Raw genomic sequence first — 14,260 nt, 5'->3', positions numbered from 1 at the left:
TCTGTGCAGAAGCAAATGGGTGTATGGGTTTATGTTTGTCTCATTAGTAAGTGTGCTTAACGTATGACTGTGTCACAGGAGTGCTGTTGTGAATGGCGAGGACAAGACCAAGCTGGTGCCGACGATGGTGGCCTGGGACCGCGGTGACCGCACGGTCGTCACAGCGGTCTCTAACTACCTGCTGAAAGTGTGGAGCTCCACCACGGGCCAGCTACTACATGTACTGTCTGTGAGTACATGTCTGTCTCCTCCACAAACAGCTGGAGACCTCTGGCTCTGTAGAAAGGCATAAAGCCGTCTGTGGAATTGAAACATTAGATATCTCTGTAGTGTGTCTGGTCTCTTCAGTGAGTGTGACCTGTTGGGACTGAATGTGTTGTGTTCCTCCTCCAGGGTCATGATGATGAGGTGTTTGTCCTGGAGGCCCACCCCTTTGACCACCGCATCATGCTCTCTGCTGGCCACGACGGCAACATCTACATGTGGGACCTAGCCAATGGAGCCAAGATCCGCAACTTCTTCAACATGGTGAGAGACTGACTGCTGTTCCAGTTAGCAAAGGATCTTCATATGTGTCCTACATGGTGACTGTGTTTGTGGCATACCAGTTTTTTTCACCCTGGCCGACATTCACACAAGCCTTCCTCTGTCTCAGATTGAGGGCCAAGGCCATGGAGCGGCGTTTGACTGTAAGTTCTCAGCTGATGGACAGCACTTTGCTTGCACTGACTCCCATGGCCACCTGCTCATCTTTGGCTTCGGCTGCAGCAGACCCTATGAGAAGGTGAGTGTCTGGCCTTTACACATGGCTCATTTGGATAAAGATATGTTAGTTCCATGTTATCTTATTGCTTGTAAAGAGAATAACAAATCCCCTCTTTCCTCCATTTCCCCCTTCCAGATTCCTGACCAGATGTTCTTCCACACTGACTTCCGGCCGCTGATCCGTGACGCCAATAACTTTGTCCTGGACGAGCAGACCCAGCAGGCGCCCCACCTCATGCCCCCTCCCTTCCTGGTGGACGTGGATGGCAACCCCCACCCCACACACTACCAGCGCCTGGTGCCCGGCAGGGAGAGCTGCAAGGAGGAGCATCTGGTGCCCCAGCTGGGCTACATGGCCAACGGTAAACCTCCTTACCAACGCTTTCAACAATTTTTCTTTACCTGGCTCTGAAATCAAAATGTTGGGAATTGTAACTTCTCTGTTGCTTAGGTGATGGTGAGGTGGTGGAGCAGGTGATTGGCCAGCAAACGGCAGATGAGGGTCAGGGAGAAAGCCCATTGGATGTCCTGATCAGACAGTTGCAAAACCAGCCGGATGAGAGGCAGGACCAAGAGGGAGAGCCTGAAGGAGAGGGGGGTACGTTCCACAGTCTCATATAACCATATTTACATACCAGGATGACCCTCATACAGTATGTGCATATTGGATTTCAGATGTTGTAGTCATGAATGAAATATGTATGTATGTGTAACTCTGTTTTTCCTCATTTGCAGCTGGTGAGGGAGCAGAGGATGTGGGATCGGCCCCTAACGTGGGCCTGAGGAGGAGTGGTCAGGTGGAGGGGGTGCGTCAGATGCACCACAACGCCCCTCGCAGTCAGATGGCCACGGAGAGGGACCTGCTGGCCTGGAGCAGGAGGGTTGTGGTCAACGAGGTCCAGCGAGGGGTCCTCAAGTGAGACTGACTGACTAACTGACCAGACAGAACCTACCTTAGATGGCCTCGAACATTATGTTCTAACCAGTCCTGCCCATCTTCTTAATTTTGGGCCTTGGACCATTTGTAAGATTGGTGCCTAGGTAGATATCTCCCAGTGGCTGACTGAAGCTGTGTGTGTTTGTGTTGTGTAGGGTGATGGAGGAGACCAGGCGGGCCAAAGGTGAGGTGGAGTGTTCCATCTACAACACAGAGAGGAGGAGGAAACCTGTACATAGTTCTCCTAAGGTGATTCACTACACTACTGTCCCACAGCTCTCTTATTTCTTTCAGGACAAATGTGTCCCCCTTTGTTGAATTCTACCAATTGCTTTCTCTTCTATCAACGACTTCTCCCCCCTCCCCCCTGTAGACTGAGCAGCAGGCTCCATGCAAGCGCTCCCTGCGGCGGACCCAGAGGAAGAAGAAGCAGACCAGACCTCCACCAGCGTACCAGACCCGCTCAGCAGGAGAACGTCGCCCTGTGGACAGGGGGAGGATCTCTGACAGCCATATGGACTCAGACAGCGATGGAGAGGTGGGGGTGGTTGTAGTCTGTTCTTGAAGTAGCAGAGGACTCTGTGTTGTCATGTCAGAGGAGGTCTAATCATGTTTCCGTGTGTTTACAGGCAGAGGAGCAGGCAGAAGCCAGCGATGCTTCCTCTGATGGGGAAGCACAGTGGCAGAATGACAGCAGTTCCAGGTAAATGTCTGCCATCTCCTAAAAAGTCAGTATACTGCAGGAACATGGGTATCCATTCATTACACTACCTTATGTCTGTGATTACAAAATACACATTTTGATACCACTTTTCTCCCCCTCAGTGTCTCCTCCAGTGACTACTCTGATTGGACAGCTGATGCAGGGATCAACCTCCAGCCCCCCAAGCGAACCAGCAGAAGGCAGGTCCGACCGCCCGGTGGCTCCAGCAGTTCAGAGGAGGCTGAGGGCCAAGGAGAGGAGGCCGGAAGGAAGCAGGCAGAGGAGAAGAAGAAGCCCAAGCAGACCAAACAGAAGGTGAGCTCACAGAACGTACAGTAGAGACATGGGCATTGGGCAGGGAATGGCACAGCCAACTTGCTGCTTGGAAATGGCATATTATTATTCACTTTGTCTATTTTCTCAGTTACTGGCTATACAGAGTGTAGTGCCTTTGACTTGTTTATGTGCTGAGGTCTCGTGACTGAGGGCAAGTTCCCTTACTTAAGAGTGTGTGTGTGTGTTATTTCAGACTGTTTAACCGCCTGTCTCTGTGCTCAGAAACCTAGCTCATCTCTGTCTCTGGCTGGGTGTGATGCGGAGGAATGGCTTCCCCCCTCCTGGATCATGGAGACCATCCCCCGCCGCTCTCCTTTTGTGCCACAGATGGGTGACGAGGTAAGGAACCATACTGCCTTATGGGCCATAGGAGGTCCAGCGAATATCTTCACAATTTGACATTTCGAGACCTTGGAACTATAAGGTTCAATCAGCAAAAAGATGATTCTGTGATAATTGGCTTAAAAGTTCCAAACCCTCATTGCTTTGAATGGTGTCAGCAATCTTTTTCTTGTATTCTTTTGAACTTAACAACATGAATTGAGGTATTTAGAGTACTATATAGGTAGAGAACATTGAACAGGACAAGGCTATGTCAATAACTGAATTTTGACAAAAATGCTGATAGAACCTTATAGTCCCAAGCTCTCGAGTTGAGCTAAATCTGTACCTCATTTATTACAATAGTGCATGGTTTGCGTCATAGTTAATACACATGTGGCCTGTGTGATGACCCTCCCCACCTGTTCCTCTTCAGCTGATGTACTTCAGGCAGGGCCACCAGGCCTACGTCAGGGCTGTACACAGGGCCAAGGCCTACAGCATCAATCCTCAGAAACAGCCCTGGAACAAGCTCAACCTCAGGGTAAGACTAACTCTCAACACTTACTCACACTGCTTCCTTTGTCTACCACATATTTGTATTTGATGTATTACATATCCTTTGTGAGGCCCCTCTCTCTTATTTCAATATATATTATATATATATATATTTTTTTGTCTGTTTTCTCGTCATTCAGGACCAGGAGTCTGTGAAGGTGGTTGGCATTAAGTATGAGGTGGGCCCTCCCACCCTCTGTTGCCTAAAACTGGCTTTCCTGCACCCCGTCTCAGGCAAAATGACCAATGAGTCATTCTCCTTAAAGTGAGTCATCCATCTTATTCTCTTGTTTGTAAAAGAATATGGTAATAACCAGCAATAAATGGCAATGAATGACATGTCCTTGCTCTCTCAGGTACCATGACATGCCGGATGTCATTGATTTCCTGGTGCTCCAGCAGTTCTATGACGAAGCTAAAGAGCACAACTGGCAGACTGGTTAGTGTTGCTTCACTCTAACAGGCTTATGTACATGGTGGTTAGAGGCTGGCAGAGGATTGGTCCAGCTCCCTGGCCTACATGTGTTTCTCCTCCTCTCTACTTTGTGCCATATAAGCAGTGTGGTGCGCTCTCCCACATATGTTTGTGTTCTGTGGGATGTAGCTTTACAGTTCATGCTCCCATACATCAGTGCTCTGTAAGTGTGATTCACGGACCAGCTGTTGTCATCTACTGAAACAAGCATGTTTTATCCCGGTTAGGTGTGCGCTTCCGGAGCATCATCGATGACGCCTGGTGGTTTGGCTCGGTGGAGGACCAACAGCCACTCCAACCAGAGTACCCAGACAGCCTGTTCCAGTGCTACGCTGTCAAGTGAGTCAATGTGTACCCCGCACTCAATAGGTTGGTTAAACACGTCTGATACTGTAGACTTAAGCTTACAGTCTAGAGTGGTACATCAGTGTGACCCTCAATAGCTCATACTGTAGCTGACACCCAATAGGAATGTATAAAATATAAATGTCTTATGATACTGAATGCTGAGGTGTGATTTCCCTTGACTAGGTGGGATAATAGTGAGAGGGAGAAGATGAGCCCTTGGGACATGGAGCCAATTCCTGATGAAGGTTAGTATCACTGCTTCTATCAGTGGCTCTTCACCCATCTCAGGTCATCTACTGGAATAATGCAGTTAGTTTTCAGTCCGAGTACACATTGAAGTGTCTTCCTCGCTAGCACACTCAACATAACACATGCAGTCTCTGTATTTTTATTTTTTATTTTATTTAACCTTTATTTAACCAGGTAAGCCAGTTACAACTGCGACCTGGCCAAGATAAAGCAAAGCAGTGCGATTAAAAACAACAACACCACAGAGTTACATATGGAATAGACAAAAACAAAACGTACAGTCAATAACACAATAGAAAATCTATATACAGTGTGTGCAAATGTAGTAAGTTATGGAGGTAAGGCAATAAATAGGCCATAGTGCAAAATAATTACAATTTAGTATTAACACTGGAGTGATAGATGTGCAGAAGATGATGTGCAAATAGAGATACTGGGGTGCAAATAAGCAAAATAAATAACAATATAGGGATGAGGTAGTTGGGTGGGCTAATTACAGATGGGCTGTGTACAGGTGCAGTGATCGGTAAGCTGCTCTGACAACTGATGCTTAAAGTTAGTGAGGGAGATAAGAGTCTCCAGCTTCAGAGATTTTTGCAGTTCGTTCTAGTCATTTGCAGCAGAGAACTGGAAGGAATGGCGGCCAAAGGAGGTGTTGGCTTTGGGGATGACCAGTGAGATATACCTGCTGGAACGCATACTACGGGTGGGTGTTGTTGCTATGGTGACCAATGAGCTAAGATAAGGCAGGGATTTGCCTAGAAGTGATTTATAGATGACCTGGAGCCAGTGGGTTTGGCGACGAATATGTAGTGAGGGCCAGCCAACGAGAGCGTACAGGTCACAATGGTGGGTAGTATATGGGGCTTTGGTGACAAAACGGATGGCTCTGTGATAGACTACATCCAATTTGCTGAGTAGAGTGTTGGAAGTTATTTTGTAAATGACATCGCCGAAGTCAAGGATCGGTAGGATAGTCAGTTTTACGAGGGCATGTTTAGCAGCATGAGTAAGGGAAGGCTTTGTTGCGAAATAGGAAGCCGATTCTAGATTTAACTTTGGATTGGGGATGCTTAATGTGAGTCTGGAAGGAGAGTTTACGGTCTAACCAGACACCTAGGTATTAGTAGTTGTCCACATATTCTAAATCAGACCCGCCAAGAGTAGTGATTCTAGTCGGGCGGGCGGGTGCAAGCAGCGTTCGATTGAAGAGCATGCATTTAGTTTTACTAGTGTTTAAGAGCAGTTGGAGGCCACGGAAGGAGTGTTGTATGGCATTGAAGATCGTTTGGAGGTTTATTAACACAGTGTCCAATGAAGGGCCAGATGTATACAAAATGGTTTCGTCTGCGTAGAGGTGGATCTGAGAGTCACCAGCAGCAAGAGCGACGTCATTGATATACACAGAGAATAGAGTCGGCCCGAGAATTGAACCCTGTGGCACCCCCATAGAGACTGCCAGAGGTCCACACAACAGGCCCTCCGATTTGACACATTGAACTCTATCTGAGAAGTAGTTGGTGAACCAGGCGAGGCAGTCATTTGAGAAACCAAGGCTATTTAGTCTGCCAATAAGAATGCGATGATTGACAGAGTCAAAAGCCTTGGCCAGGTCGATGAAAACTGCTGCACAGTACTGTCTTTTATCGATCGCGGTTATAATATCGTTTAGGACCTTGAGCGTGGCTGAGGTGCACCCATGACCAGCTGGGAAACCAGATTGCATAGCGGAGAAGGTACGGTGGGATTCGAAATGGTCGGTGATATGTTTGTTAAGTAGGCTTTCAAATACTTTCGAAAGGCAGGGCAGGATGGATATAGGTCTGTAACAGTTTGGATCTAGAGTGTCACCCCCTTTGAAGAGGGGGATGACCGCGGCAGCTTTCCAATCTCTGGGGATCTCAGACGATACGAAAGAGGTTGAACAGGCTAGTAGTAGGGGTTGCGACAATTTCGGCGGCTAATTTTAGAAAGAAAGGGTCCAGATTGTCTAGCCCAGCTGATTTGTAGGGGTCCAGATTTTGCAGCTCTTTCAGGACATCAGCTATCTGAATTTGGGTGAAGGAGAAGCGGGGGGGGGCACGGGCAAGTTGCAGCGGAGGGTGCAGAGCTGGTAGCCGGGTTAGGGATAGCCAGGTGGAAAGCATGGCCAGCCGTAGCAAAATGCTTATTGAAATTCTCGATTATCATAGATTTATTGGTGGTGACAGTGTTTCCTAACCTTAGTGCAGTGGGTAGCTGGGAGGAGGTGCTCTTATTCTCCATGGACTTTACAGTGTCCCAAAACTTTTTGGAGTTAGTGCTACAGGATGCACATTTCTGTTTGAAAAAGTTAGCCTTTGCTTTCCTAACTGATTGTGTATATTGGTTCCTGACTTCCCTGAAAAGTTGCATATGGCTGGGGCTGTTCGAAGCTAATGCAGTACGCCACAGGATGTTTTTGTGCTGGTCAAGGGCAGTCAAGTCTGGGGTGAACCAGGGGCTATATCTGTTCTTAGTTCTGAATTTTTTGAATGGGGCATGCTTATTTAAGATGGAGAGGAAAGCACTTTTGAAGAACATCCAGGCATCCTCTACTGACGGAATGAGGTCAATATCCATCCAGGATACCCGGGCCAGGTCAATTAGAAAGGCCTGCTCGCTGAAGTGTTTTAGGGAGCGTTTGACAGTGATGAGGGGTGGTCGTTTGACCGCGGACCCATTATGGACGCAGGCAATGAGGCAGTGATCGCTGAGATCCTGGTTGAAGACAGCGGAGGTGTATTTAGAGGGTATATTAGTCAGGATGATATCTATGAGGGTGCCCATGTTTACGGATTTAGGGTTGTACCTGGTAGGTTCCTTGATAATTTGTGTGAGATTGAGGGCATCTAGTTTAGATTGTAGGATGGCCAGGGTGTTAAGCATATCCCATCTAGATCAGGTTATTGATAGTGAGACTGAGCAGCCAACCAATGAGCTGATGTTGTCTCTGACTGGCGTGTTGTGTTCCCTCCCAGCGGAGCTGCCAGAGGAGGTTGGTGACGGGGTGGCGGTGACAGAGGAGGAGGTGAAGGCTCGCCTCTACAGCCCCCAGGAGGGGGAGTGGGGGGCTCACACACGGGACGAGGACTGTCAGAGGGTCATCTTTGGCATCGACGAGCTGCTTACGCTGGGTAGGTCACTGCTACCACACAGGAATAGTTTTCATGCTAGGAATTCTGCATTCAATAGATTGTAACTGGAAGTGAATTTGCATATGGATTGGTATTGACTGATGAGTGTGATGTGTTTTGTATGTAGACCTGGCCAAGGCTTTTGCGTCACCTGTGGACCTGCGGGACTACCCCCTCTACTGCACTGTGGTGGCCTACCCCACTGACCTCAATACCATCCGCAGACGGCTGGAGAACCGCTTCTACAGGTCAGTACTGACCTCTTAGCCTGCACCCCACCACACTCACACTGTAGTCATCCCTCAAACCAACTGTAATTGTCGCTAATATTCCATTAATCCGCTCTGCCCCATTGTACCTCTGTGTTGGGACTTTGGTATGTGCCAGTTTGGGGAGGTCAGTGACTCTCACTCAGCTTATCCCCTCCGGGTGTTCCTCTCTCCTAGGCGGATCTCGGCTCTGATGTGGGAGGTGCGCTACATCGAGCACAACGCCCGCACTTTCAACGAGCCCCAGAGCCCCATCGTGGCGGCAGCCAAGGTGGTGACCGACGTGCTCCTCCGCTACATTGGGTAAGGCGCCCCTGAGATCATGTTAATAATAATAATAATAATAATAATATGCCATTTAGCAGATGTTAAAATGAATGGTGTAGATTTCCCCAATGTGAAATGGTGACTCGTAAAGAACTTGGTTTTGACTGTAAATTTGACGAGTTGTGTGGTTTTGTCAGGGACCAGAGCTGCACAGACATCTTAGATCTGTACCACAAGGTGAAGACTGAGATGAGCAGTGGAGAGGATGAGGTGAGACATGGAGAAATACATGTATTTAAATTGTCTTGGTGGTCTATTAAACTGTACTAAGAGTTTGTGTCTCTGTGTTGGTGTGCAGACTGCTGAGGTGGACGTGGACTCTGACACTCCTGGGACATCCACAGGACAACGGGTAAGGGAGTGTTTAGTATCAAACATGGAATATGCGTTGTTGTTGTTATGACTGTGATTCCTGTTCCCCATTGTCTCTTTCTACCTCCTGTTTTTTTATTTTTTTACCTAACTGGAAATCTTCCCTCTCTCCCACTTTCAGCGGGCCAATCCCAGTCCTAAGAAGCGTGGGGTTGTGTTAGATGTGCGTGCGTGGCGGGGCCAGTGTCGGGAGCTGCTGCGGCGTATGATGGACGGCCCTGACTCTGAGCCCTTCAGACAGCCTGTGGACCTCTTCACCTACCCAGTAAGGCTTGTTATCATTATCACTACCACTCACAGAGAGAGATGATAACATCCCCCTACAGGATAAGTGCCTTAGGATCTGAGTGCTTTACAATCTGACATGTTCCCCCACAGTGACATGTTAAAGGTTATGGCCCATTTAGTCCCGTAACAAGAGAACCTGCTCCTGGACTAAAAAGCAATGCCGATTCTTTGAAAATATTTTAGGATTAGGCTTAATCTGTGTCTGGGAAATCAGCCTATTATGTGTCATTTCAATCAGAGAAGCTGATAGTCTTATTAGTCTGACTGTAGTGGTTCAGAATTATTACAAACTATCTGTCCTCAATTCTCAGTTAAGGGGTTTCTGACGTCCTAAACACAGCACTCTCTCCCTCCTCTCCCAGGACTATCGAGACATCATAGACACTCCCATGGACCTGGGTACTGTTACAGAGGCGCTGGTCGTCGGAAACTACGAGAACCCCATGGAGTTTGCCAAAGATGTCCGCCTCATATTCAGCAACTCCAAAGCATACACACCCAACAAGAAGTCACAGGTTAGTGTACCCATTCTGACAAGATTTTCAACTATCAAGTTTTTGGGTTGAGCACTCTCCACTTCTTTCCAAGATTCAAGGGGGGGAAAGAAATGCGGTGGGTCTTATCTTAACGGTTTATAACCCCTGACCCTTGTGTTCTGTGAGAGAATGGTCTTTTGATCTTCATTGTTTCATCTCCAGATCTACACCATGACCCTGAGCCTATCAGCCTTCTTTGAAAGACAAATAATCTCCATCATCTCCGACTACAAGTCTGCAGTCCAGAACCAGCGGAGGAGGAGTCGCCAGAGTGTCAGCTACCGGAAGAGGCTGAACAGTGGAGGCAGCTCCCCTCCCACCAGCCGACCCTCCAGGTACTGGCCTGGCTGGAACCCCTCTCTACAACTCTAACTTTAACCCTTACCACTGTAATAAACCCACCTGTTATGTACCACTCCTTGTAGGATCTATTTAGATTCCACCTCAAACAATCTGTCTTGGTGTCTTATCTCTAGTCCTAAAGGGAAGCACAAGTCAGGGAAGAAAGCAACACCCAAAAAATCCCAGACCTCATCCAAGAGCCGATCTCGCAGGCCATCTCAAGGTAACAGTCTTGTCGTGTATGTTTGTGTCTGTGTGGCTGTATGTGTTAGAGGTGTGAAATGCTTGATGCGATGGGAGGTAGGGTGGTAACGTGAGGTGCTGCTGTTGCAGCGTCGGAGTCAAGCAGCGTGGTGGTGGATGAGGACAGCCAGCCCTCGTCCTCCTCCAGCTCCGGGACAGGCAGCCACAGTGGGGACCCAGGGGCCGACCGTGTCACCCGCAGCCGGACCACACCCGTCAAGAACTCTGGTATTACTACACAGGGTAACCAACACCAACAGGCAGTGGCTAAATAGTCCTTCATAGAGGTGTTTCACCAAGCTATCTAGACAAATGTATGATTTTCCCAACTACTTGAATGTTTGAAGTCAGCCTGGTTAAATCGCAGCAGTTAATGGCATCATTGATATGTTTTTCAATCCTGCCAAAATCACACAATCAGAAAGGGTTATCATGGGGGCCTCCTGAGTGGTGCAGTGGTCTAAGGCACCTCATCGCTAGCTGTGCCACTAGAGATCCTGGTTAGATTCCAGGCTCTGTCACAGCCGGCTCCGTCCGGGAGACCCATGGGGTGGCGCACAATTGGCCCAGCTTCGTCCAGGTTAGGGGAGGGTTTGGCCGGCAGGAGTATTCTTGTCCCATCGCGCACTAGCGACTCCTGTGGCGGGCCGGACGCAGTGCACGCTGACAGTGTTTCCTCCGACACATTGGTACGGCTGGCTTCCGGGTTAAGCGGGCATTGTGTCAAGAAGCAGTGCGGCTCGGCTGGGTTGTGTTTCGGAGGACGCACGGCTCTCGACCTTCGGCTCCTGAGTCCGTACGGGAGTTGCAGCGATGGGACAAAACTGTAACTATCAATTGGATACCACGAAATCGGGGAGGAAAAAGGGCTAAAAAAAAGTACAATAAAAAAATAGAAAGGCTTACCATGTAAGCCTACTTGGTAGCTGTGCTATGTTTAACAGGGAGACTGTGTGTGTGTCTCTCCAGAGCGTAACAGACCTCTCACCAACGGTGCCAGACAGAGCCACCGGCGACGAGTGCTGCAGGAGGGGGAGGAGTCTGGAGGATCCAACAGCTCCTCCTCTTCATCATCGTCTTCCTCATCATCGTCCTCCTCCTCATCAGACAGTGAGTCGGACAGTGAGTCGGAGGTTGGGAAGTTTGTGGAGGGGGGAGATCACGACTACAGCAAAGCTCCCCGCTTAAAGACCCGCCACAAAGCCAAGGGCAAGATGGCCGTTTCTGGGAAGAGGAGGCGGAAAGAAGAAGAGGAGGAGGAGGCTCCAGAGAAAGCCAAGAGAGCACGAGTCCAGGCAGAGGATGAGGAAGAGGAGGATGAAGAAGATGAACAAGATGAAGAGGAGGAGGAGGAAGAAGAGGATGAGCCACAGCCGCAACAGCAGCGAGAGGAGGGAGGGGAGGAGGATGATGACGAGGAGGAGCCTGAGGAGGAAGAGGAGCCTGAGGAAAAGGAGGAATCGGAGGAGGACGACTCTGAGCAGGGTGAGGGTGGGGCGGAGGGCGGTCAGAAAAGCAGCAGCCGCAGTAAATCTGGTCAGGTGAACACCCGGAACCAGGGCCGCAGGACAGTGTTGTACAACGACGAGTCAGACGAAGAGTCGGGGACCACAGAGGACCCCCTCAACCTAGGCATGTCCCGCTCAGGACGGGTACGCCGCATGACCGAAAAGGCCCGGGTCAGCCACCTCATGGGCTGGAACCACTGACACACACAGCCCCCTCAAACCACCTCAAACTGGGCTTTCTAACCCCAACCAACCACCATCTACCTTACCCACCAGGCGTGACACTGAGACTGGACTCTGTTCAATTGACTAAATTAATACTTCAGGGATTTCTTTTTTTATGATTTTTGCATAATTTTGCTTTGTGTAGGAGACTGTTTACGACTCTACTGGCAGTGGTGCTCCTGATAATCTTGCCAAGGAACCTCCCTCCCTGGTCTTCAGTGCTACTCATCAACATGGACCTGATCAAACTCAACTCCGTCTAACTTACTGCTCTCCTGGGCCTTAAAGACTTCTCTTACTCCTCCTCTTCTATCAACTCCTAACTCCTCTCCTTCTCATCCTCTTTTCCTCCGCCATCTTTCTTCTTGCCCCTGCATTCTCCCTTCTTCCTGGTCATACAATAACAAAGGTTCAGATATGCCAAAAACCGGTGCTCATGTTATATCTCAAGTAGACTGTACGGTCTGTTTTTCTTTACATGTGGGTGACAGACAGTGATGCTCCCTCTACTTCTCTCTCTGTTTGTGTCCTGTCTGAACAGTACAGTATATCTTTCCCTAAATGACCCTCTTCCACATGACCCCCTCTGTGTTGGGTTGTCTGATTGACGCTAACCCGGCCACTATTCTTCATCCTTCCAAATCCTCACCCTTCTCACAGGTCAACTCTGATGTGCTCATTCACCGCATTCATTTCCCCTTTCAGGCATCCAGGCTAGGTCATAGAGGCAAGCTGATTCTGTGGGTTTTAGTTGAAGACTTTATTTTCCCGTGGGAAATGATTGATTCTAATTAGTTGAGGTGGTGACATCATTAATTATGTCTAGTTCTAAAATGCTGCATGCCTACAGTAGACTGTTCCGCCATTGAATCAGAGGCAGACGTAGCTCCTTAGTTAAATCCTGGGCCACTGAATGTTTTTAACGCTATAGTCCCCCTAATCCCTATCAGTTCTGTAGAGTTTGTATATTTGCACATACAATAGTTTTATAGAGGATTGGCCGTGTCCTCATCCTGTAGCGTGTGGTTGTTAGGGTTGATTTGATGTCTAGTGTGGTAGTGACGTGAAAGAGAGTGGGTAATTGGAAAGGAGAAATGCAAAGCTATTGTATAAGGATTGGAACCATTGTTCTATTTCTGTTGGACGGAACATACTTTCATGGATCAAATCGAAATCAAATGCACACATTAATTTATAACTTCCAGGGCACTGTCCTTCAAACACCAATGTGAATCATGGTACTTTTTGGGAGAGGTTCGCCCATAACCACCACTTACTTCCACCTCATACTGAGAAGAGCATTTTTTTTACTACAGAAATATTTATATTTTTCCACTGTGTTATACACTTTGCAATTATTTCTTAGCTAATAATAATGGTGAAATATTTGCATATTTATCTATTGTATGTGGCAGCTGAATTTGAGATGGCTTTTGTTGGGCTGAGCATCAATTGCCCTCTGATTTCCCTCTAATTGGACGACCAGAAAAGCTACAAAGAGCAAAGGACAGATTTTTTTCCCCATGCAATTTTAAAGAACAAAGGACTTTATTTGTGTATACAAATCTTAGATACATTTAGCCAATAATATTCACACCTTTGTGTACAGATACATGTGATTTAGAGATTTTCTGTTTTATTGTTGTGAGCATTACTGATCAGAGGGTTGTTTGCTGGGTCAAAGGTCGGAGCGCCGGGTCTGCCTAAGGAACAGACCGCATGGCTACAGACAGGCAGGTTCTCTTCTCCTTTCCTTCCACTTCCTAACATAAGGTGCTCCGTGTGTGTCATACAGTAAGTGTTCCATGACTTAGCCCTATGCTCCCCATGCCCCCAGGATCCACCCAGCTCCTTTACCCAATTATTCCCCTACTACGCTCTGGTTTAGTGGCTCTGACCTCCCCCTTATGTGTAATGTGGTGGTCCATGCTACTGCTAGTCATGTTGCCACACTAGAGAAGGAGATAGGACTCTGGGAACTCAATTCATTAAGCAAGGTTTTGGTTAGTCAATCGCCAGCCAGCAGTAACTCTCATGTCTGCAAACTGTCTTTGTGGGTATAGAGTTTGAAAAGACCTCAATTGGGCCAAAAGATAGGCCTAAATCCCTACTCAATATTTTGGGAAGTGCTCTCTTCATATAATAGATGGTAACTGGACTTGCCTCTAGCAGCAGATTAGTAATTTCTGAGTAAATGATGATGACATTCTAGGTGTAATAAGCGTGACTGTTTTTTTTCCTACACAATGTTTTTGATTTTGATTTTTAAATAAAGGAGCAACATAGATTTTCTCCAAACTTGG

At 47.9% G+C, this 14,260-nt stretch overlaps 1 protein-coding gene across 2 annotated transcripts in view; it reads left to right on the top strand.

Annotated features, from left to right (window-relative positions):
• Positions 1-14,260, top strand: part of LOC121573708 (bromodomain and WD repeat-containing protein 3) — a 19,010-nt gene extending 4,750 nt beyond the window's left edge. The window contains exons 14-40 of one of the 2 annotated variants that reach the window (XM_041885883.2): positions 79-229; positions 394-528; positions 656-784; positions 902-1,127; positions 1,217-1,363; positions 1,501-1,681; positions 1,858-1,951; positions 2,076-2,240; positions 2,332-2,405; positions 2,528-2,720; positions 2,964-3,080; positions 3,499-3,606; positions 3,761-3,885; positions 3,977-4,059; positions 4,323-4,434; positions 4,627-4,688; positions 7,692-7,847; positions 7,975-8,095; positions 8,294-8,419; positions 8,581-8,653; positions 8,742-8,795; positions 8,937-9,080; positions 9,466-9,618; positions 9,802-9,974; positions 10,116-10,204; positions 10,315-10,467; positions 11,194-14,260. In XM_041885883.2, the coding sequence (XP_041741817.2) occupies positions 79-229; positions 394-528; positions 656-784; positions 902-1,127; positions 1,217-1,363; positions 1,501-1,681; positions 1,858-1,951; positions 2,076-2,240; positions 2,332-2,405; positions 2,528-2,720; positions 2,964-3,080; positions 3,499-3,606; positions 3,761-3,885; positions 3,977-4,059; positions 4,323-4,434; positions 4,627-4,688; positions 7,692-7,847; positions 7,975-8,095; positions 8,294-8,419; positions 8,581-8,653; positions 8,742-8,795; positions 8,937-9,080; positions 9,466-9,618; positions 9,802-9,974; positions 10,116-10,204; positions 10,315-10,467; positions 11,194-11,933 (4,084 nt within the window). In that variant the 3' untranslated portion in view covers positions 11,934-14,260. The remainder of the gene's footprint in view (positions 1-78; positions 230-393; positions 529-655; positions 785-901; positions 1,128-1,216; positions 1,364-1,500; positions 1,682-1,857; positions 1,952-2,075; positions 2,241-2,331; positions 2,406-2,527; positions 2,721-2,963; positions 3,081-3,498; positions 3,607-3,760; positions 3,886-3,976; positions 4,060-4,322; positions 4,435-4,626; positions 4,689-7,691; positions 7,848-7,974; positions 8,096-8,293; positions 8,420-8,580; positions 8,654-8,741; positions 8,796-8,936; positions 9,081-9,465; positions 9,619-9,801; positions 9,975-10,115; positions 10,205-10,314; positions 10,468-11,193) is intronic. The other variant, XM_041885884.2, reaches the window with a different exon arrangement.

The sequence above is a fragment of the Coregonus clupeaformis genome, chromosome 9 (assembly GCF_020615455.1).
Source record: "Coregonus clupeaformis isolate EN_2021a chromosome 9, ASM2061545v1, whole genome shotgun sequence".
In the NCBI taxonomy this organism is placed as follows: domain Eukaryota; kingdom Metazoa; phylum Chordata; class Actinopteri; order Salmoniformes; family Salmonidae; genus Coregonus; species Coregonus clupeaformis.
Note: the sequence above shows the minus strand (reverse complement) of the source record. Positions and strands in the feature narration are given on the sequence as shown.